The sequence below is a fragment of the Takifugu flavidus genome, chromosome 15 (assembly GCF_003711565.1).
Source record: "Takifugu flavidus isolate HTHZ2018 chromosome 15, ASM371156v2, whole genome shotgun sequence".
Classification (NCBI taxonomy): domain Eukaryota; kingdom Metazoa; phylum Chordata; class Actinopteri; order Tetraodontiformes; family Tetraodontidae; genus Takifugu; species Takifugu flavidus.
In genome coordinates this window covers 15,324,269-15,346,673 of record NC_079534.1, presented here as the reverse complement: position 1 = coordinate 15,346,673, position 22,405 = coordinate 15,324,269, and the positions used below count along the sequence as shown (strand labels likewise).

At 49.0% G+C, this 22,405-nt stretch overlaps 3 protein-coding genes across 9 annotated transcripts in view; all 3 read right to left on the bottom strand.

The window, feature by feature from the left end:
* Positions 1-9,072, bottom strand: part of cadm3 (cell adhesion molecule 3) — a 61,773-nt gene extending 52,701 nt beyond the window's left edge. The window contains exons 1-2 of one of the 4 annotated variants that reach the window (XM_057056447.1): positions 8,844-9,072; positions 7,711-7,861 (exon numbers count right to left, since the gene is read on the bottom strand). In XM_057056447.1, the coding sequence (XP_056912427.1) occupies positions 7,711-7,801 (91 nt within the window). In that variant the 5' untranslated portion in view covers positions 7,802-7,861; positions 8,844-9,072. Of the gene's footprint in view, positions 1-7,710; positions 7,862-8,816 lie in introns of all 4 variants that reach the window. The other 3 variants (XM_057056446.1, XM_057056448.1, XM_057056449.1) reach the window with 3 other exon arrangements.
* A 2,543-nt stretch (positions 9,073-11,615) lies between these two features.
* Positions 11,616-15,793, bottom strand: sdhc (succinate dehydrogenase complex, subunit C, integral membrane protein). Its single transcript, XM_057057083.1, has 6 exons — positions 15,670-15,793; positions 14,823-14,882; positions 14,080-14,181; positions 12,884-12,945; positions 11,971-12,134; positions 11,616-11,853 (listed from the first exon to the last, which is right to left on the bottom strand). The coding sequence occupies exons 1-6, from the start codon at positions 15,684-15,686 to the stop codon at positions 11,749-11,751; spliced, it is 510 nt and encodes a 169-aa protein (XP_056913063.1). The 5' UTR covers positions 15,687-15,793; the 3' UTR covers positions 11,616-11,748.
* Positions 15,794-19,738: 3,945 nt separating this feature from the next.
* The window catches only part of atp1a2a (ATPase Na+/K+ transporting subunit alpha 2a), a 33,224-nt gene continuing 30,557 nt past the window's right edge, over positions 19,739-22,405 (bottom strand). For 3 of the 4 annotated variants that reach the window (XM_057056432.1, XM_057056433.1, XM_057056434.1), the window contains 5 exons: positions 21,622-21,767; positions 21,079-21,209; positions 20,850-20,951; positions 20,551-20,642; positions 19,739-19,942 (listed from right to left, as the gene is read on the bottom strand). In XM_057056432.1, the coding sequence (XP_056912412.1) occupies positions 19,914-19,942; positions 20,551-20,642; positions 20,850-20,951; positions 21,079-21,209; positions 21,622-21,767 (500 nt within the window). In that variant the 3' untranslated portion in view covers positions 19,739-19,913. Of the gene's footprint in view, positions 19,943-20,550; positions 20,643-20,849; positions 20,952-21,078; positions 21,210-21,621; positions 21,768-22,405 lie in introns of those variants that run through there. The other variant, XR_008953930.1, reaches the window with a different exon arrangement.

Here is a 22,405-nt window from a genome sequence, read left to right as displayed (position 1 = left end):
AGTCCCATTGATTGTGCGTGCACAGTGCTAATAAGTGGCTATGAGCAGGGCCCCGCTAACCCTAACCCTAACCCTAACCCTGCTAACCCTAACCTAACCCTAACCCTAACCTGCTAACCCTAACCCTAACCCTGCTAACCCTAACCCTAATCCTATGAGCAGGGCCCTGCTAACCCTAACCCTGCTAACCCTAACCCTAACCCTGCTAACCCTAACCCTAACCCTGCTAACCCTAACCCTAACCCTATGAGCAGGGCCCTGCTAACCCTAATCCTATGAGCAGGGCCCTGCTAACCCTAACCCTGCTAACCCTAACCCTAACCCTATGAGCAGGGCCCTGCTAACCCTAACCCTAACCCTGCTAACCCTAACCCTAACCCTGCTAACCCTAACCCTATGAGCAGGGCCCTGCTAACCCTAACCCTAACCCTGCTAAGCCTAACCCTAACCCTATGAGCAGGGCCCTGCTAACCCTAACCCTAACCCTGCTAACCCTAACCCTAACCCTAACCCTGCTAACCCTAACCTAACCCTAACCCTATGAGCAGGGCCCTGCTAACCCTAACCCTAACCCTACTAACCCTAACCCTAACAGCCATCGTTGGCTGTACCAGAGACGACCAAGAGGAGGAGTACCGGTGCCTGGTGAGGGACTTTGTTGCCTGGTGCCACAACAACGGTCTGCAGCTCAACACCTCCAAAACCAAAGAACTGGTCATTGACTTTGGGAGGGACCGACCGAGACCTAGACCAGTTCAGATAGGAACAGAGGAGGTGGAGGGCGTGCAGACCTACAAATATCTTGGGCTGTGGACTGGACAAGCAACACGAGGCAGCTGTACAAGAAGACCCAGAGCAGGATGTACTTCCTGAGGAGACTCAGATCCTTCAACATCTGCAGGAAACTCCTCTGGATGTTCTACCAGTCTGTGGTCGCCAGCGTCCTGTCCTACGCTGTGGTGTGCTGGGGGGGGAGTGTGACAAAAGCAGACCTCTCCAGGCTGGAGAAGCTGATCAGGCGGGCCAGCTCGGTGGTGGGGATGAAGCTGAAACCTCTGGCGACAGTGGCAGAGAGGAGAACTATTGACAAGCTGCGGAGCATCATGGGCAATGTCCGCCACCCTCTGCACACTGTCATCCACAGCCAGAGAAGCCTGATCAGCCAGAGGCTGCGCCTCCCCAAGTTCAGGACCAACAGACTGGGGAACTCATTCATCCCCCGAGCCATCAGGCTGTTCAACTCCTCACAGGGGGGGAGGAGGGCCAACAGGAGAACTGGAACATTTTTATAGTTTTATATTTATATTTATATTCATATTCTATTTTTTAATTATTCTATTTTATTTCTTATTTTATTATATTTTTTTAAAATCTTTAATAGGTTTGATGGGGTGAAATGGTGGTGGGAAATTTTGTAGATGCTGTAGATCTTTGGAGATGCTAATTTCCCTGGTGGACACCCCCTAAAGGGATCTATAAAGTACTCTTGAATCTTGAATCTTGAACCCTATGAGCAGGTCCCTGCTAACCCTCACCCTAACCCTGCTAACCCTAACCGTAACCCTATGAGCAGGGCCCTGCTAACCCTAACCCTACTAACCCTAACCCTAACCCTATGAGCAGGGCCCTGCTAACGCTAACCCTAACCCTAACCCTGCTAACCCTAACCCTTTCTGTCCAAGCAGCACATCATTACCTGCAGCCAACCTGGACCAAATGATCCCAATACTCTGTCAGTTCCTGCTAACCACCTGGTAACCAGTGGCCGAAGCAACCAGAAAAGCAGCAGAGCCCATTAATAGCAAGGGTCAGGATTGGAACCTTGTGCTTGAGACCGAGGCCAAATGGAAAAGGAGCTTAGGCCTCTTATTAAAGTCACAGTGGCGAGCCAGTAATTCCCCGAGGCCCTGTGCACCTTGGCTTGGAAATAAGTCACCGCTTATCAGTCAGCCTTGTTAACAGGCATCTGGCATCCAGAACCACCGATTGCTTTTGCCTGCTAACGTGCTGCGTATGAGCCAAATGTTGCTCCCACACACAGAAGTCCATAGAAAGCAGCAAAGTCGGCACCGAGCCAGCGAGAAGAACTTTTCCCGTTGCAGAATGAGCCCCATTTTGTGGCAAGAAAAAGAAAACTCCTGAGACACACACACTCCAATGACTGGTCCACTCATTCTTCATCTGTGTTGGTTCCCACCAGCTCATCGTGGAAAAGAAACTATGAAAAAATGTTTCTCATCAAGAATGCAAACACCATGCTAGTGTCCGAGGTCAGCCTCCACTGGAGCGGCGGGCCGGGCGCTGATGGGAAGCCCCCGCAGCAGTTTCCTACATGTGATCTGTTCAACAGCTCCAGCAGATGGTACCTCAACACAGATGCCCACGCTAACTGGGTCAGTGGTACAGAACCAGAGCATCACTGGCCAATTGTGCGTCTAATCTGTGTCCTTCTGAGAGGCTCTTCACCCCCTTTGCAGTGCACGGCTGCACATGCGGCCTTAGACATGGATGTCAAATGGCTGACAATTAGCCTGTGTGCCCATTCACTCACTGGCCTCCAGAGAGCCTGTTCTCAGATAAATCAGGAAAAGCAGCGTGGATGCCGGTTACTCAATAAAGACTGACAAAGGTTGACGGTGCAATGACATCAGTGAGGCCTTAAAGCAGCCCTTGATTACAAAAGCAGAATTACAGGGTGATACTGTCATGCATGCTAATCTCCAGAGCTCATTGGAGAGCTTCTCTTTCATGAGCTCTTTTAGGGTTTGGCAGTCCAGTCCCTGATCTCCTGAATCATCAAAATTAGGGTGTTTTCTGATTAAAATTATTCATGTACCGAGGGAAAGCTGGGAATGCTGAAACACCTCCAATTTTTAGCTGCATCAAACTGAACTGAGTCTGAGGCTGGTGGAGAAAAAGCTGTCGCTCTACTGTGTGTGTGTGTGTGTGTGTGTGTGTGTGTGTGTGTGTGTGTGTGTGTGTGTGTGTGTGTGTGTGTGCGTGACCCCAGCCCAATTCATCTTAGACATATGAAGCCAATGTCTCTTTTATGCGTGAACAAAGTGTTAGCATGGTGTCCTCCTGCGCTGACTGCAGATTAGCACTCATGTCCTGCATCCTGCACTTCCTTGATTACTCCAGCTCATCATTTCCTTGCATAACACTGCATAATTTATGCTGAGTAGACTCTTGTTTGCAGGCCTTTTAGCTTGCACTGGTCCTTTGTGGCAGCATGATCTAACTGCTAGCCCCACCCAACTGCATCTTCTACGTCGCTCTGCTGCTGTGCAGTAATACCAGTAGCACCAGATCCCAGCAGATAGGGTGGACCAGTCCTTCAGACCACTGTTTGTCCTCCTACTGCCAGGGTTGGGGTTAGGGAGACTACAGACAAGGGGGCAGAGCATCTACAAGTTGGCAGCACTTCGAAATGCCATTAAGAGGAACTTGTGTTCCAAGGCTGCTCTTGTCATCAGATAAGTGCTTCACTAAAAGGAAGCACTGTTTCCCTGGAGGAATGCTTTTTCTCTTGTTTTGGCAGAAATAATATTAGAATTCAATCATGATGTCATTACTAAAATGGATGACAAGATGATGTCCAGAAGGCTTCAGTCCTCCTGTCAGAGGAGCCTTTAAGGTGTCTCCTAATCTTCCACAGTCAGACAAGCCAGACGTGCAATGACATGAAAATGTAACAGCACTCAGGTGAAATCAAAGCAGGGGATCAAAGCAGGGGGTCAAAGCAGGGGGTCAAAGCAGGGGGTCAAAGCAGGGGGTCAAAGCAGGGGGTCAAAGCAGGGGGTCAAAGCAGGGGGTCAAAGCAGGGGGTCAAAGCAGGGGGTCAAAGCAGGGGGTCAAAGCAGGGGATCAAAGCAGGGGGTTCAAAGCAGGGGGTCAAAGCAGGGGGTCAAAGCAGGGGATCAAAGCAGGGGGTCAAAGCAGGGGGTCAAAGCAGGGGATCAAAGCAGGGGGTCAAAGCAGGGGGTTCAAAGCAGGGGGTCAAAGCAGGGGATCAAGCAGGGGGTCAAAGCAGGGGATCAAAGCAGGGGGTCAAAGCAGGGGGTCAAAGCAGGGGATCAAAGCAGGGGGTCAAAGCAGGGGGTCAAGCAGGGGATCAAAGCAGGGGGTCAAAGCAGGGGGTCAAAGCAGGGGGTCAAAGCAGGGGGTCAAAGCAGGGGGTCAAGCAGGGGATCAAGCAGGGGGTCAAAGCAGGGGGTCAAAGCAGGGGGTCAAAGCAGGGGGTCAAAGCAGGGGGTCAAGCAGGGGATCAAAGCAGGGGGTCAAGCAGGGGATCAAAGCAGGGGGTTCAAAGCAGGGGGTTCAAAGCAGGGGGTCAAAGCAGGGGATCAAAGCAGGGGGTCAAAGCAGGGGATCAAAGCAGGGGGTCAAAGCAGGGGGTCAAAGCAGGGGGTCAAAGCAGGGGATCAAAGCAGGGGGTCAAGCAGGGGGTCAAAGCAGGGGGTCAAAGCAGGGGATCAAAGCAGGGGGTCAAAGCAGGGGGTCAAACCATGGTTACATCTAGACTCTGATATCAAGGGTTAGGGTTCGGATAGGGTTAGAGTTAGAGTTAGGGTTAGGGTTAGAGTTAGAGTTAGGGTTAGGGTTAGGGTTAGGGTTAGGGTTAGGGTAGGGTTAGGGTTAGAGGGTTAGGGTTAGGGTTAGAGTTAGGGTTAGGGTTAGAGTTAGGGTTAGGGTTAGAGGGTTAGGGTTAGAGGGTTAGGGTTAGGGTTAGGGTTAGGGTTAGAGTTAGAGTTAGAGTTAGGGTTAGGGTTCGGATAGGGTTAGAGTTAGAGTTAGGGTTAGGGTTAGGGTTAGGGTTAGGGTTAGGGTTAGGGTTAGGGTTAGGGTTGGGTTAGGGTTAGAGTTAGAGTTAGGGTTAGGGTTAGAGGGTTAGGGTTAGGGTTAGAGTTGGGTTAGGGTTGGGGTTCAGGGTTTGGGTTACAACTTTCTGTGCACTGGCCTACTGATCGGACTGATGGCAAGGTGTGCAGGTCAGAGTTGTCTCTCAATAGGAGTCAGGGTTCGAGGCCGGGTGTGGGTGGGGAGGGGGAGAGGGGGAGGAGGAGAGCAGGTTAATCCAGTCAGATTATAAATAAAATTAAAATTAATATAAATAAAAATAAATTAGAAATAAAATAGAGAAAACGAAGTTGTGTAATAAAAGCAGGGTAGAAGATAAATGGGTCGATCCATAGGTAGATAAGAGACTGGTTCAGTTTGTAAGAATGTTAAGTTGTTTAAATTGGCTGATTGGGAGAGATAGATTCTATGGGTGTTCATTGAGGCCATGTGGTGTCTTTGTGCCTAATCTGTTGATCCATATGCGTTCCGCTCTCCTCCTCTGTCCCACTGTCCAGCTGTTATTGGTTTCCAGCCCCGAGATGATAAGGTGGCTGACTGGGTGCTCTTGGAAGTGCCGGACAAGGGTGGTGCCAAGTCGACTTCCTGCTATATTGTACAGGTGCTGTGTTAAACGGGTATGTATGGAATTTTGTGTTTCACCTATATAATGTTTATTGCAGAGGGTGCATGTGATGATATAGACTGCGTTGGTGGAATGGATGGAAGTGAGGCCTAGTGTGGGGAACCCTGTACCAGTGTATGTGTTTTGAATGTTAGGGTTAGGGTTAGGGTTAGGGTTAACCCCAACCCTCTAACCCTAACCCTAACCCTCTAACCCTAACCCTAACCCTAACCCTAACTCTAACCCTAACTCTAACCCTAACCCTAACTCTAACCCTAACCCTAACCCTCTAACCCTAACCCTCTAACCGAAAACGCTAACCCCAACCGAAAACCCGAACGCGCGAACCCGCGAACCCGAAAACGCGAACCCGCACCCGAACCCGAAAACCCCTAACCCGCGAACCCGAAAACGCGAACCCGAACCCGCGAACCCGAACCCGCACCCCCGCACCGCGAACCCGAAAACGCGAACCCGAACCCTCGAACCCGCACCCTAACCCGAACCCGAACCCGCGAACCCGCACCCGAGCCCGCGAACCCGAACCCGCACCGAACCCGAACCCGAACCCGAACCCGAACCGCACCCGCGAACCCGAAAAACGCGACCCGAACCCGCACCCGAACCCGCGAACCCGCACCCGAACCCGCTAACCCGAACCCGCACCCGCGAACCCTAAAACTCTAACCCTAACCCTCTAACCCTCACCCGAACCCTGAACCCTCCCCCGCGAACCCTAAAAACGCGAACCCTAAACCCTAAAACCCTAACCCTCTAACCCTAAAAACGCGAACCCTCACCCGCGAACCGAAAACCCTAACCCTCGAACCCGCGAACCCGAAAAGCGAACCCGAACCCGCGAACCCGAAAACCGAACCCGCACCCGCTAACCGAAAACGCGAACCCTAACCGCTAACCCGCACCCGAACCCTCGAAACCCTAACCCGCACCCGCACCCGCGAACCCGAAAAACTCGAACCCGAACCCGCGAACCCGAAAACGCTAACCCGAACCCGCGAAACCGCACCCGAACCCGCGAACCCTAACCTCACCCGCACCCGGAACCCGAAAACGCGAACCCGAACCCGCGAACCCTAACCCTAACCCGCGAACCCCGACCCAACCCTCGAACCCGCACCCGAACCCTCTAACCCGAACCCTCACCCGCTAACCCGCGAACCCGCACCCTAACCCTCTAACCCGAACCGAAACCCCGCACCCGCGAACCCGACCCTCTAACCCTAAAACCCTCACCCTAACCCTCACCCTCTAACCCTAACCCTAACCCTAAACCCTCACCCTCTAACCCTCACCCTCTAACCCTCTAACCCTCTAACCCTCACCCTCTAACCCCCACCCTCTAACCCTAACCCTCTAACCCTAACCCTCACTTTTAAAAAGCGTGTCGCAGTCCCAACCTGCAGCCAAACACAGAAATCTGCTCCTAATGTCCAGAAAGATGCCAGCACAGCTCCACCTGTGCCCGCGGACCTTCTGTGGATGAAGAAACATCAGGAAGCAGCAGCTGACACGGACACACGCGTCCTTCACAGGCTTCATCGCCAGCAGTGAGACGAGCATTATGTAAGTGGAAAAGCTCTCCTGCTGACTCGGGGCTGGAATATTATTCCAGAGAGCTTCTCTCATCAGAGCTCCTCTGGCCTCCTTCAGCCACACCCAGCAGATCACGGCTTCACCTTCAGCGCCGATGACGCCGCAGCAGCAAAGATGCTGATGCCGTAAAAAGGGTCAGCAAGCAGCCGGAACACAAAGATTAGGTGCGTCTTCATGAACCTGCTTTTAGGTCAGAGTGACACACAGGTGCCAGAGGGCTTGTTGTTCTGTAGTGAGCATTTTTGTCAACTTCCTGCTCCAAATATGGAAGTCTGCTGCCTATTCCAGTCAGAATATTTCACTAATGTCTTATTCATTTGTATTTGTAATATGAGGTCATTATAAAATGTAGATTGATGACTAAATAACTCCAACGTTAAGGCCCTGTAGTATGTGTGTGTGTGTGTGTGTGCACGTCAGTGGACGTGGACAATCATGTGCCCTCGTGCAGATCATACATGTTTCCCGTGGGGTCTGTGCAGGTGGGAGTGAGCCATGAGCTCATTCACGCTTCTGTGATTCTCTTGTTAAAATACAGGAAAGCAGGAAGAGCTTCAACAGATGAAGGGCAGGAGGTCAGGGGCCCCAGGGAGATACAGGGAGGCAAGCAAAAAGGGATAACAGGAGCTCACCAAACTCGGTGCTGCTGTGAACAGCAGTGGCAAACAGGACCGTCAATAGGCCGATGCGCCGAAACACGGAGGGGGCTGATGGGAAGGTCATGGTCGGGTGCACAGATCCGCCTGACTCGCTCGTTCCTTGAGGGTGGAGGAGGAACGTCACCTGCAGGGAGAGCAGCGGAGAGATGAAGAAAAACAGGCAGACCGGACCAGACTGACCTCTAATATTGGGTGTTCATGGGTGTTCATGGGTGTTCATGGGTGTTCATGGGTGTTCATGGGTCCGCCTGTCAAACCAGTGCAGACAGAGCGAGGGGTGATGGGGGGGGGATGACTACTTACTACTGTGAAATTAATCTTCTACAAGCTGTGGGTGAAAGCAGTAAAGTAAGATTAAAGAGAAGAGCAGATAGAGGAGAGGCAGACATGGAAGACACACGAGCCCCAACAGGCACGGACACACGCGCACGGATTCTCTTTCTATCCGACTTCAAATAACTGAAGCCAGTTTCCTCCCGCTGACTGGATGCTGCCTGCGGGACAGGCGGGAGATGGGGCGGGGTTAGAGGACGGGGGGGGGGGACTGGGGGGGACTGTGTGATCCTGCTCAGAGCTTCTCTGAGTGATGGCGAGGAACGAAAACAAAACGGAAGGAGGCGCATCCATGGCTGATGGCTGCCGGGCGGAACAGCCGGATCAGCATCAGTGAGCTGCACCGCAACACCAGGTCGGTGTCGGTGCTGCACACCCCAACACCAGGTCGGTGTCGGTGCTGCACACCCCAACACCAGGTTTGCGTGCGCGCAGCAGCTTTTCCCGCACTTGGCCACAGGAAGATGTGGCACCGACTCATGGCATCGGTGCTGCTCACCACAGCGTCGAGTGTGGACAGACGATCGATCCGAGGCTGCACTCACGCACAAGAATAGATTCTGCATCTCGTTGTCAGGAATAGTGGGGAACAAACGCACGCACGCAGACACACATGCGTGCGCACACAGGCAAATTCCGGGAGACGGAAAAGCGTCAGCGCTGACAGGTGCCTCCTGTCCGCCCCGCAGGCTCCATCATCCTCAATTATGCAAACTGCGAAGCAATGTCAACGCGCGCGCACACACCGTGAGATCGTTGAGGCCGGTTCCCACCGAGGTCCGTGATCGTGTCCCTCCGGTGCGCAGCAGCCGCTGGTCCCGTCCTGCTCTTAATCCGGCTTTTATCGACTTTGTTATCTCCTTCAGACTCTTTGTTTTTCTTCCCTTTTCTCCTCAACAACACACTGCGTGCGTGTGCGTGCGTGTTTAGCTCTCTCTCTCTACGGTTACCGTTCACTGCAGCAAAAACGGTCCGTATGAAAGGCGAGAGGGAGGGGACACGAGGGAGGGGGCAGGGAGGGAGGGAACGAGGGAGGGGGCAGGGAGGGAACGAGGGAGGGAGGGAGGGAACGAGGGAGGGGGCAGGGAGGGAAGGGGGGAGGGAGGGAACGAGGGAGCGAACGAGGGAAGGGTGGAGGGAGGGAGGGGGCAGGGAGGGAGGGAACGAGGGAGGGGGCAGGGAGGGAGGGGGGAGGGAGGGAACGAGGGAGGGGGCAGGGAGGGAAGGGGGGAGGGAGGGAGGGGGGAGGGAGGGAACGAGGGAAGGGTGGAGGGAGGGAGGGGGCAGGGAGGGAGGGAACGAGGGAGGGGGCAGGGTTAGGGTTTCGATGCGATCTACCATCAGGATGACGGGCCAGTGGAGGGGCCTCCTGGCTGGAAGATGGAGATGGAGCAGATAGAGAACATCATGTCCATGGACCCCTGAAGGGAGGCAGGTGACCTGATCCCACTCATCTCCAGCAGAAGAGCTGAGCTTTAGCTCGGAGTTTGAATGGAGCAGTATTCTTCGCAGGTTGGGGCTCCATCTCTCCAGGGATGATGCAGCAGAGTTCTTGGGTCCGTTGGGTGGTGATCGTTCTTATCATGACGTAATGGAGATCATTTGCAGCTATTTTTGGTCATGAACAGTAAATTAATGTTGGTGCTTGGCAAGTGTCACACTTCATGGTGACTGTTGTGCTCCTCTGAAGAAGCTGCTGCTCAATTTTAGAACAACAATCATCTTCTACATGCTCGTTTGGACAAAGAGGACCTGTGGTTGTGCGTGTGCACGTATGAGGGGGCTGAACTTGCCAGGGGGGATTAGGGATTAGTTTTGCTGGCGGATTAGGCTGTGCGTGGGGAGTCATGATGGGGTTAAACATGGATGGCGGCAGCACAACAGCCCAGTCCGTTTTGGTGGGGATGAGGACAAAGTGACACTAAAAACCAACTGCTGTTTGGGGAGATGCAGAATCTGAGCAGCCACACATGGGATGGAGGGAAACATCTCAGTAAACAGATGCTCTTTCTACCGTTTTACTTCCTCAAATGGAAATTAAAGTCCAATCTCCAACAGCCCTCGATCATGACAGACACCAATGGTCTTAGCTCTATTGAATAGAGAAACTTGACTTCTGTAAGAAATATTTCATTGTTATGGATGAGCAGACAGCTCGAAATGGGATTTTGCTTTATAACAGAACGGAATGTGCATCACATCACGTCTGATTAGATCAATGACCTTTGGCGAGTTAAAATGAACGAACCCGGAGCCTCTGGTCTAGACGTCCAGTGGTCCTCCGTTGGGCCATGGAGCCGGTACCAGTGAGTTCTGTCTGCACATCCTCCAGTGGCCAGCATCAGGACCGCGGCTCGGTGACTTATATGCCCGACCGGTAGGGGGCACTGCCGCTGCACAATCATCGTGCAACTCCATCCAATGCTGCTCTCACCATAGCATGTCAGGGTGGTGATATTATGGGATGACAACCATTAAAGAAAGAGGCATATATTGTTAATGCATCAACAATTGAGGTAATGCGTTCACTACAGGCAGGAAATGGCTCCAGTGAGCATCTCAGGTTTCTGTGACATCAGTTTGCCTGGAATAAGAAGTCTTCCTCAGTCATTGGGGCATGCAGACATTTACCCGGTACAGTTGGAGTCACAACCCAAGTGCTAAGTTAAGGGCTAGAGTTGAAATCAAATGAGTTCAGAGTGACCCGTAAAGCTCTGAAACACTTTCCTCAGCTCTTAGACACGTCTTTGCTTTCACGCCGAAGTGATTTTGAATTGCCAACAATAAGTTACTTTCTGAGTGGGGAACAGGGCCCTTTCAAGGCAGATGATGAATCAAGCATCTGTTCAGAGAGGTTTGGGGCAACCACTCAGTTGCACGACTTCATTATGTGATTACAGGAACTGTTCAGATCTGTGAAGCGCCCCCAAGAACAGCTGCTTCCAAGCTGAGCACTTCACTGGCCAGATGAATGAGAACCTCCAGCTGAGGACTGACGTGGCCCCCGAGCACTGACGTGGCCCCCGAGCAAAAGCCAATTGTTCGAGAGACATGATGCGTTCCCCAGGTCCGTCAGCAGCCATGGTTAACTTGGAGAGAAACACTTCACAATAAATGGCCTCTAAATGTGTTACCCACATTCAGAGGCAGATCTGCCATGTCCCACTATTTGCCCCCCCCCCTCCCACACACACACACACACACACACACACACACACACACACACACACACACACACACACAGTTCCTGTGTGGCTCAGCAGGAGGCAGGGCCTCCGGCAGGTTCCTCACATGTGCAGATGTCAGTGGGTTGCAGGGCCACCTCAACCACCAGCAGGTGTGGAAATGCCTGAGCAGCTGCAGCCTGAGGAGGTGAAACATGAATGACGGCTAAAAGCTGCAAACACACCAACATCCTGCAGAGCCCAGAGGCCGATGCTGGAACCAGAGTGGCAACTGGTTAATTCCTAATAAAGAGAATCTGTGGTAACAGTACAGCAGATAAATGCACAACCTTTTAAGAAACCAGATCAAATCTTACCAAACTTTGTACAGTATAATATTTATTTAATCCTCAGATGAAATGAAGCCTCCAGGAGGCCAAAACACACACACACACACACACACACACTCCCAAAGTGAGTCCAGTCTGTCCCCAGCTCGTCTTCTGCCTGCTGCTCAGAGCTGCATCAAGGCTATGGACGTTACGATGGACAGACCGATGACGGTGTAGCCGGTGCGGTAGACTTCAGGGATGCGGAAGCCCTTGCCAATATCCCACCACTGATGGAATGAAGGAAAAACATTTCAGCGTTGGAGCAACACCACCACTTTGGAAATATAAAATATATAGAAATATCTAAAAAATGGCTACGATGCATCTGGAGATGAAACTCTTACCAAGTGGCGGACGCCATTGTAGGTGTGGAAAGATGCAGGGAATGCAATGCCGAACTTGGCCATCCCAATGAGGCCGGGGCCGATGGACAGGGAGCTGATCAGGTCCAAGTAGTCGGGATAATTTCCTGGCAGTACCAGCGCTGCCACAGCAAAGGCTGAGATGGCTACAGAGAGAAGAACTGAGTCAGGACTGGCCCAGGAAAGGGTTAGTCAGGGTTAGTCCAACACCTTCATGCGCTGGAAACCGAAGGCTGGCAGCGAGTTCTTTGGAGAGGAAACCAAACAGATTGGGTTTGTCATGTGAAAGCACCCTTTCCCATTGGATCCAAGTGCTTCCTCTGTCCACAGGCTCCGTTGGCAGCCTGCTATCATGGATTACACAAAGCTTTCGTCTTCAGCTTTATTTGGACAGTCTGTTCCAATCCAATTTGCCCCTCAACACTTTCCAGAAACCCAGGTCCGACCCCCAGCAAGCAGTAGTGTCAGGAAAACCTGTTTAACTTGAACACTGAACAGGACCAGGCTCATACGGGGCCTCTTGTCTTTATGGTCTGCTTTATGGTCATTTCCAGCAAAGGGAACAAAGAACATTCTGAACTATCAAATGAGGATGAAACATGACCTGTTTTAGTCCACAAGTGTTTGGGGCAGTAAGTTGGTTTTAGATGCTGTGAGGAAAACTCAAAATAACAGGAGTCCAAGTGAACCCAGCCCCCAGTATGAACCAGCCTCTGGAACATGAAGGTCACCACTGGTGATCTTAAACATGGAGGCCTGAAGTCCATTGAACTGTTTGGGTCTGCCATAAACTGCTCTTGGCAAGAATCCATAGTGGGGGGGGAAAAGGCTTTAGCATTACTCCCAAGCTCATGATGGCTGTAGATCAAGTGTGTCTAAATAGATCTGGGAATACCTCCACTGAGGCCCACTCCAGTTCCCCTGTGTGTGATGGACATCATCATGGGGACAGACCACCTGAAACAAGAGAATGGGAAGCCATTTATGATGATGCCAGACGTTCTTCGTACAGGAAACAGACCAAACCACATGTTAACGTGCCGGCGCCTCACTGGAATCATCTGCTCATCTAAGCAGGTTGACTTCTAGTTTAACTCACCGTCATAACCAAACCAGATCAACTTGGAGCGAAAAGTAGAAAAACTGTTCAAATCTGAAGTTCCAGGACATTTGGAATAATCACAAAAAGACCTCCAATGTTGGGTCAATGACCCTGCCAACGTCATCAGCTGACCACCCCGATTGTTAGCATGCTAATGGGACAAACGGGCTAAATCTTCAAGCCCTTCCATTTCACAATTGAAGCCTTTTGGACAGACTTCAAGAACTTTAACCTGTCCAATTGCTCACTGAGCTCAAGCTTTGTAAACCCTGAATGAATGAGAAGCTCCACTAACGGCCCCATAAGCTCTTCAACAATGGTGGCGTTGACAGACCAAGGCTAGGCTTTTGCTGCTGAGGGCATCTACACATTAAAAGTGTCCAGGTCAGATTTTCTATTTGCCATATTTATGTCTTTGACCACAAAGTGAGGCTCCACCTCCCTTCAGGTGAGAAATACTTGTGTTCTGACAGCTCAGTACATTTACAGCCACATTTAACAGTCACAACTGTAAGAGAAACCAAGTTAAAGAGGTTTACTTGTTGTAATGGAACCTGGAAATAAGAACTTTTCACCTGCCAACATAATGGACAGCCCACTAACGCTGTCACAGGTCAGGCTGGCATCCAACTGGAGGATTCTCGAAGCACGACTGCCTCGGAAAATAATATTAACGCGTTTGTTTAACCTTTCATTAAGGCATAAAGGGGATAATGGAGAAAGAATTCCAAACAGATTGAACATCGCTTAGTGAATAAAGTAAACAGAAAAACAGTTCTATCTGGGGGGGACAAAGGTGAATACCAAGGCCCCGCCACTGGCACATCCCTTCCCTGCTGACATTTGTCAGGAATCAGAGCAGAAACAGATCAGGAAGCAAAATGTCCAACAAGAACGTGTCTTTCCTAAACGCGCCTGTATCAGGGTCTGTTCCCGTCCCCGTCCCCGTCCCCGTCCAGCTCTAGTAGACAGACAAACGGTGCACATACTTGTAAATGGTCAGATGAGGCGACATGGGTCTGTTTAACTTGGCATTTTTAGACCAAAACCTGTTCATCTCCTCCTTGGCTGTTGTTCCCATCGGAGCAGCACTGCAAGAGAAAGTCAAGGGAATCAAAACAGGAATTCAGAGAGGTCACAGCACCCTAAAGGACCGTGGTGCCTTCATTTGATATCTGACCAGCTGCCCTTTATCAGGCCAACGCAGCAGCAGCGCTACATAAATAGCATGACGCAGAAATGAACAATAAACCTGGCTGACAGCGATTCAAACAGTGGCCTCTCAGAAGCCACATCCCCCTTCACTGCATCCTTTGAGGCTCATGGAGTCAGCTCCAGGATTGGACGCTTCCCATGATAACAGCCTTCAGCAGATCGGTCAAGGTCCAGGGAGTAATCCAAGCAGATAAACGAGTAGATAAAGTGACATTTACCCAACAGCTTCATCGGTGGACCGACACCAGTGCTGCAGCCAGTTGGGAGAGTGCATTGGCGAGTCAGATTCTGCATTTGAAATGAAACTTGGTAGCGTCCTACATTTATGGAGGAAACCTTATTGGGAAATGCAGCCTTGATAAATGAAACAGCTCCATTCCAAGTCAAACAGTCAGATCAGTTCAGTCTCCACCCAAACCTGGATAAATGTAGGTTAGGGGTCCAGACGAAGCATTGTTTTTCAAGTTGGGGGGCAGATCAGAGATGACATTTTAAGAGATGAATATATAGAACTCACTGTGTGTAGAGGATGCAGCGGCGAGGCCTTGAACTGCAGAGACCCTGTCGAGCCAAAGTCCTGGAAAACCCACAAGAACTTCATGTTAAGCCTTCATTGGAATTGTAGAATTAAATATGGAATTGAAAAACAAGTCAACTGTTTCAGGTAAATCAGGACACCAAGAGCAGCTTTTATTGCTGCTCTAATATATAAAACCTTTTTACCAGCATCATCTCAAGACTCGTCATGCCCATTTTCATGCTGCACATTTTAATAAAATGAGATTCTGAGTGAGACGCCAACTAAATTACCTGCATTATATAAGAACAATGCAAATGCTAAATGATTATGCATTTTAAATAAATTATGCATTTTAAATAAGGTATAGAACCCAGTGCCAGTTTGGCAACATTTCCGATATAACAGATTGGCTCAGTTAAGAAAATTAACTGTACAAAAGGAAAATTGTTCGAAAACTTGCAGACTTCCTCTAAAAACAAACTCGTCCGCCACGACAGACTGAAAAAGGACATTTGTAAATGAGAACATCTAAAAACGCTTTAACATTTAATAAGTGAGAACAAACCGATTTAAAACTACACATTTAGGCAGACATCGCCACTGACAGGAGCAAGAACGTTATTATTCTACTTGGTTTTGCATCGACGGAGCGAACTAGTGAAGCTAGTTAGCCAGCGAGCTAAGGGCAGCTAACAGCTGCAGCGAGCGGCGTCAAACCAAAGTAATAATGCAATAATTTTTCCAAGAGCGTCCAGCAGTTGTTGGATCACATCTCTTATCACACAGGATGACACAAAAGATGCATAAAACGCTCTGAAAACAATTGTTACGCAGATGTACTGACCTTAAGAGAAGCGCCATGTTGTGAGACGACCGGAAGTGTCGTCACCGGATGTTGCTCAAGGTTCAAGGTGGGGTCATGAAGTTTTGGCTTTACTGTACTGTATATCCTATTGCGAATGTTACACACGGTTACATCCTTCGCGTGTTCAGAGAAACCCTAAGGAATTCAGTTCAGTTCATCTTTATCTTTTATGGCACCGTTAGTCTTAAATGTCTCGGTGTTTCACAGAAACTCAAAGTCTGCCCCCCCAACAGGCAACAGCAGCAAGGTGGGTGCTGGACTTGGCACCATTTAAGATAATGTGTAAGGTTAGGGTTGGTTTAGAAAGATGAAGACAAAGAAACTGCCCTCAAAACATGTGGCTCCCCTAACTGGGTCTTCATTAAACACAAACAGATCAGATCAAGAAAAAGAATCATCCATTTCCTCATGGGTGTTTCAGAAAAAATGAAGATCTTTACAAAACATCACCTTCCTGTTCATTTGAAGCTGTTGGGATGGCCCGATTAACCTTTCCTCTAATATTAACACCTTTCAGTTTAGAATCCCTGTGGCTAACCCCCTCTGGTCTGGGATCAGAACCTGCTCACGTTTCTCAGGATAGTTCAAACCTTTTCTGTGGTTGAACCCAGGATCCAAATTTCTGTTGCCTCTGTTTACAGCAATCTGGCAGCATCTTAATCACTTCCACTGTAACTGCCCAGAACAGCCAAAAGGTATTTTATGAGAAAGCGCACACATGCAGTAGCAGAGGAATCCAGCCAATGTTTCACTGACCCGTCTGCACTGTTGAGCTCCTGTTCATGAGGCTCAGATGACTGAAGTAAAGTTTAATATCAGGACACGTGGTAGCAACACAGCAACAGAGCTGCAGCACTTGAGAAGAGATCATCGAGGTATGTAAAGTGTAGGATGGTTGGACGGTCACGGTACGTTGGCAGCCAGTCTAGCCATCCCAAATGAAGGATAAGCTTGGATGCAACAATCATCCAGCTCGTTTGTCCCTTCAGCACCGTTTTGTCTATGGAAAGAAGGGAAACAAGGTTTGTTCAGAGCGCTGAAGGTACTAGAGGCCAGTGAGAAGACAAAGGGAAGCACCCAAATGTCCCGAAATCCTCCAGATGGGGGAACCTGATCAAACGGTTGAAGGTGGTTGACTGGCATCAGGTCACATAAAGGCTCAGCCGGTGTCCTCCATCTCATCTTTAAGCTCTTCCCTCCTTCACTCAAATGTGTGGCGCTGCAGGAAGCGCTGCTTTTGACCTGGAATTGAAACCTTTCCCAGCTCGAGTCCCCCACCAGGATCATTGGCTAAAAGCAACATGCTGTGCTGGAGTCATCATTTCTCCCTCCAGGACTGGGAACAGCAGCTGGGCCTCATCTAGCTATGCTCAGCAAAGAGCTTCAAATGTATTTCAAGTATTTGTGTTGTTGACCAAGCTCAGCCCACATGGTCAGAGCCTGGTCATCTTCGGTTCTGGCCTCACGGCCTCAGCAGCCCCTTTCAAAATCACAAATAGCAGTTTCTTCAATGTCACTTATAAGCAAAGGAAGAACATTTGAGAAATAGAATTGAGTTTAAAGTTTACAGAATGGTATTTATAAAATATTCCAATAGTGGGAAGAAATACGATCGTAGTCAAACAAAGATTTAAATTATGTTTGGAGAATATGACTGATGCCTCTGATTACGCAATGTTCTTTTCTAAAAGATATCTCACGTTTATCTGATTTGATGTACAACATTTGTCTAAAACATGCTTAGAATGGGTTATTGATTGAGCGTTCTTGTATAGAACATTTCGTGAGAGCGTGATGTTTGTTCAGATATAAAACATCCATCATCTCAGCACGATGAGAGATGATTGGCAGAATACGGGTTAAAGTCTCCACACCTGCAGAAATGACGCCATGTCTGACTGCAAGTGCTGATTAACACCTGGTTTTTGGTGAGGTGGCGACATCATTTCTCAGCCTAATCGCTGCGTCCTCGTGATCGAGGCACATCTTCACGACAGCAGGTGTGTTGCAGGTGGCCGCTGTGTGAGAGTCACCGACTGTTCGACAGCGTGTTTGGAAGCTCAGAGGTTACTTAAGAATGAGTGACCACTGAACGCCTACTCGTTACCTTCCCACTCCTCATGCTGATGCCACTGGTCGTTCTACTGTATGCTCACTTTTCTTCGATTAGGCATTGAGAAAGAAATATTTTGCTCACCAATTCAAACAGGTTCAGTTTAAAATATTCTACCTTAAATACTTCAGTTCCTGGTCCAGGTACTGCAAGCACATTACCTTCATCAGCTGCAGATGAAGCCATCTTGAATTAAATGCTTTTCTTTGGTTTATAAAGTGAAGACAGAGGGCTCATCCATCTATTCATTTATTTACTTACATTTTTATAGTTATAGTATTTCTTATTTTATTCTATTATCTCTAATATGTTTAATGGTGTGTAATGGTGGTGGGTAATTTTGTACAGTGCTGTACGTTTTTTTGGAGATGCTAATTTCCCTGATGGACACCCCCTAAAGGGATCAATAAAGTACTCAATCAATCAATCTCTATATTCATCCTGGTGAAAGCTTATATAAGTGGAAACCTAGTTACACCATAATAGGGGGCCATTGAGGCAGGACCCGTAAGCGGACCAACAAGAACTGACGGTGTGAACACAAGATCTTAAAGAACTCAGGTGGTGAAAAGGTGCGCAGAGTGCAGCTCGTTCCTCCGAATGAGGGGCGCCTGGTGACCCAGGAAGAGAGGTGAGAACAACGGGGGAAGCTACGACGGGACAGAACACGAGGAGATACCATCGACCCACGTTCACCACCAAGCGAAGAAGCGACCAGACGCTGGTGAGCTGGAGGCTTTTGAAGGGTGCTGATTGGTGACCAGCTGCAGGTGTGACGGGCACCAGCGAAAGGTCCCCAGGTGGATCCACCACGCCCCCTAGTGACAGAACCAGGAACACAACACAACAAACGGCACCAACACACAGGCCCGGACAGATCTGCTTTAAAGACGGAATATTATGATTTTACTAGTCTTTTTGTTATATTGCAGGTAAACACACACACACACCACACACACAGACACACACACAACACACACACACACACACACACACACAACACACAGACAGACACACACACACACACACAGACACGCACACAAACACACAGACAGACACACACACAGACACACACAGACACACAGACACAGACACACACACACACAGACACACACACAAACACACAGACAGACACACACACAGAGACAGACAGACACATACACACACAGACAGACACTCACACACAAACACACAGACACAGACAGACACACACACACACAGACACACAGACACACACACAGACACACACACACAGACAGACAGACACACACACACACACACAGACAGACACCACACACACACACAGACAGACACACACACAGACACAGACAGACACACAGACACACACAGGATAAGTTGAGTTGTTTTGATGCTTCCATAGTTTGACTTTCATGGAAGGGCCACAGGAAGTTGCATTTTTGATGGTGATGAAATGTTTCAAGAATGGATTCATAGTCCAAATTCAATCTGAAGTGAATTATCAGTGATTTAAGTGACATTCAGAAAAAATTAATCAAGCGGTGACATCCTAAAATTTATGAACAAACATTTTTCTAGAACTTTCTGAGAACCTGAAGAAAACTTCTCGCAATGTGGGACATTGCAGTTCCTCACAGTCAGTAGGAAATTTGAGTTTCGCCCCAAAAATGCATGTCTTTGGACTCTCCAGAGTGAACCCATTCAGGCCCGGGCACCCTGGCCCAGCAGAGAGGTTTGAAGCAGGATCCTTCATTCTGCAAGGCCACAGCTCTACCCACTCCACCATCATATTCCATATACCATCATATATGAACATATTCTCAATTTAATAGGCACAAAAAATTGACATTAGATAATCCAGTATGGCAAAACAGGACCAAGCCTTTCTTTCTTCTTGGTACCGGTTACTGGATGTTATGACTGCACTGATGTATGTATGAACAAAGAATCCAAATCCACAGTCAAAAGTTTATTTTTCCATTTCATGCGAATCAGATTTTTGAATTGATCCCTTCAAGATCACACCTGACAGACAAATACAGAGTTGTGTCTGTGCAGACGTGCACAAGAACACCTACATTACGCACACACGCAGACACAGAATCAAATTCAAACTCAGAATTTTTGAATGCTAATAATATGTCTCCTGCTCCACCCAACCTGGAAGAGAGAGAAAGAGGAAGTGTCAGAGAGCAAAGGTCAGGCAGGAAGTTGTTATAATCTCCTTCTGGATCAGTCTGTTCACATTCATTTCCAAATGGATCCCAATTCTAAGTCTGAGACGGTGCTCTGCAGACCGTGACATGTCATGTGCACGCTCTGTGGGGAAAGAGTCTTCACCAGCCTGCTTTCATTTCCTTTCTCATCATTCACTATTGGCTCTGGTGCTGGGAAAGGCAGATCTGCTTCCTGGTCGTCCACATTTTCACTAAACTCACAGTCTGCTCCTCAATCTGCATGCAGATGGAGACTCACCCAGGACAAAAGCTCCTACTTAGTTTTATAGACAGAAAAGAATATTTGAACCTCGATTACCACCTCTAACTGCAAAAGCACAACATTACACCATCAGCACAAATGCATTGATTTGACCTGATTTCAAGTGCATGTTTTCTAATTCAGGCAAAGCTAATATCCTTCATGTTTGTGGGTGTCAATCCTCCTACATCACCTGACCATAGTTTGGCCTCTTATAGAATATTAGCCTGTCGAAGGAGGCTGAACCCTTTTAATGTGGACTTCTTAACAGCTTCTTAATAACTGCTCACCTCCCGGGTTCCTCCGCAGGATGAATTTACGGACCTCATCATAAATGAAGATGAGAAGACTGTATGGAAAGGCACAGAACCACCACAGGATCCTGAAAGTTAAAAAGGGGTCGGCTCTAGATTGGAATAAAACACTGAAGACTAAAAGGTAAAATGCAGCCATTTGTGAGGAGTAATGATAACAAGAAAGTGGTTAAGATGATGAAAGTCATTTAGAGGTGATCGTGCCAGACTAATGGCAAGAGTATTCGGTCTTTTTTTGCTTTGGTTCATTGGCGATATATATATGCAGAGCATACTTCAAGGGATACATGCGCAGCGCGACATCCATTCCAGGGCAGTAAGAGACGAAGGCAGCCAGAGCAGTCTCAACTAACAGGCCAAAGATCAGGACTCTGTTCCTGTCCAGCAAAAGAGAGAATTCAATGAGAAATACTGAGAAAAATGAAGAGTTGATGATAAAAATGAATACTTTTCAACCTAAAGAGTCAGAGCTGGGCCGAGCCTCATCACACTCTTGTTGCTTACTTCATGCCCTGATGAAAGAGCGAGTTCCTCCTGGTCTTGCAGATAATGAGATCAGCCCACTGGACAACCACAATGCTGACAAAGAAGCTAGTGTGGCAGGTGAATTCGATGATTTTCCTCTGCTCGTAGGTCTGCCAGGCGGTAGCACATCACAACCAGTCACATGTGTCAGTTTTAGACCAAAACATGGCTCAAGGCAACCAAATGATCACAGCACATTAAAAGCAACCCTTACGTTCCAGGACCACCAGAACGCTGCAGCAGAAGTCTTTAGAACCCCGATCTACCTTCATAGACATGTGCTTAAATTTCGACTGGTTCATGTACCTAAACCAGAAGAACCCCACAAGAAGAGCCCAATTGTATCACCCAAAATGTCTGGAGTTAAAACTCTGTGACGCCACACGAGAGGCAGCATAAAGAGAAGTAAAGAAAATGCATGGACAGTGTGACACATGCAGAATCCAGGCTCTTCACAAACAAACACCCTCATCTTTAGGTTACACACCATGTGGTGACTCCCACAGGAACCATGGGCCTTACCCACTGTTGCCCGTAGCTGTCCTCCAGGTCATTGACATCACGATGGTCCCAGTTAACACGGATGCCCAACAGCGTCCGTGGGAGGAAGCCATTCTCAGTCATGATCACAAAGTAAGTAAAAAACCCAGCAAGAGCTTGGATCATCCCTGCAAACAACAAGAGGATTTAAAAGACTTCAGCACTATTGTCAGCTTTTATAGGTCTGAAATGATGGAATAATAACTTTTAAATCCCTTTCAAATGAGCACTTATCACCCAATCTCGTTCTGGAATTACTTGCAATGAATTAGTGCAATAGGTCATTATGGCACTAATTAACTACAGAGTGTTGTAGCCCCTGAGGGTGAGTGTTGTAGCCCCCGAGGGTGAGTGTTGTAGCCCCTAAGGGTGAGTGTTGTAGCTCCTGAGGGTGAGTGTTGTAGCCCCTGAGGGTGAGTGTTGTAGCTCCTGAGGGTGAGTTTGTAGCCCCTGAGGGTGAGTGTGTAGCTCCTGAGGGTGAGTGTTGTAGCCCCTGAGGGTGAGTGTTGTAGCTCCTGAGGGTGAGTGTTGTAGCCCCTGAGGTGGAGTGTTGTAGCTCCTGAGGGTGAGTGTTGTAGCCCCTGAGGGTGAGTGTTGTAGCCCCTACGGGTGAGTGTGTAGCCCCTACGGGTGAGTGTTGTAGCCCCCGAGGGTGAGTGTTGTAGCCCCTACGGGTGAGTGTTGTAGCTCCTGAGGGTGGTGAGTGTTGTAGCCCCTAAGGGTGAGGTGTTGTAGCCCCCGAGGGTGAGTGTTGTAGCCCCCGAGG

Coding starts and splice junctions, on each gene's coding strand:
- sdhc (XM_057057083.1), bottom strand. Junction 14,182..14,822: donor CGCTGCATCCTCTACACACA/GTGAGTTCTATA, acceptor TTTCTCTTGCAG/TGCTGCTCCGATGGGAACAA. Junction 12,946..14,079: donor CCTCATCTGACCATTTACAA/GTATGTGCACCG, acceptor CTCTTGTTTCAG/GTGGTCTGTCCCCATGATGA.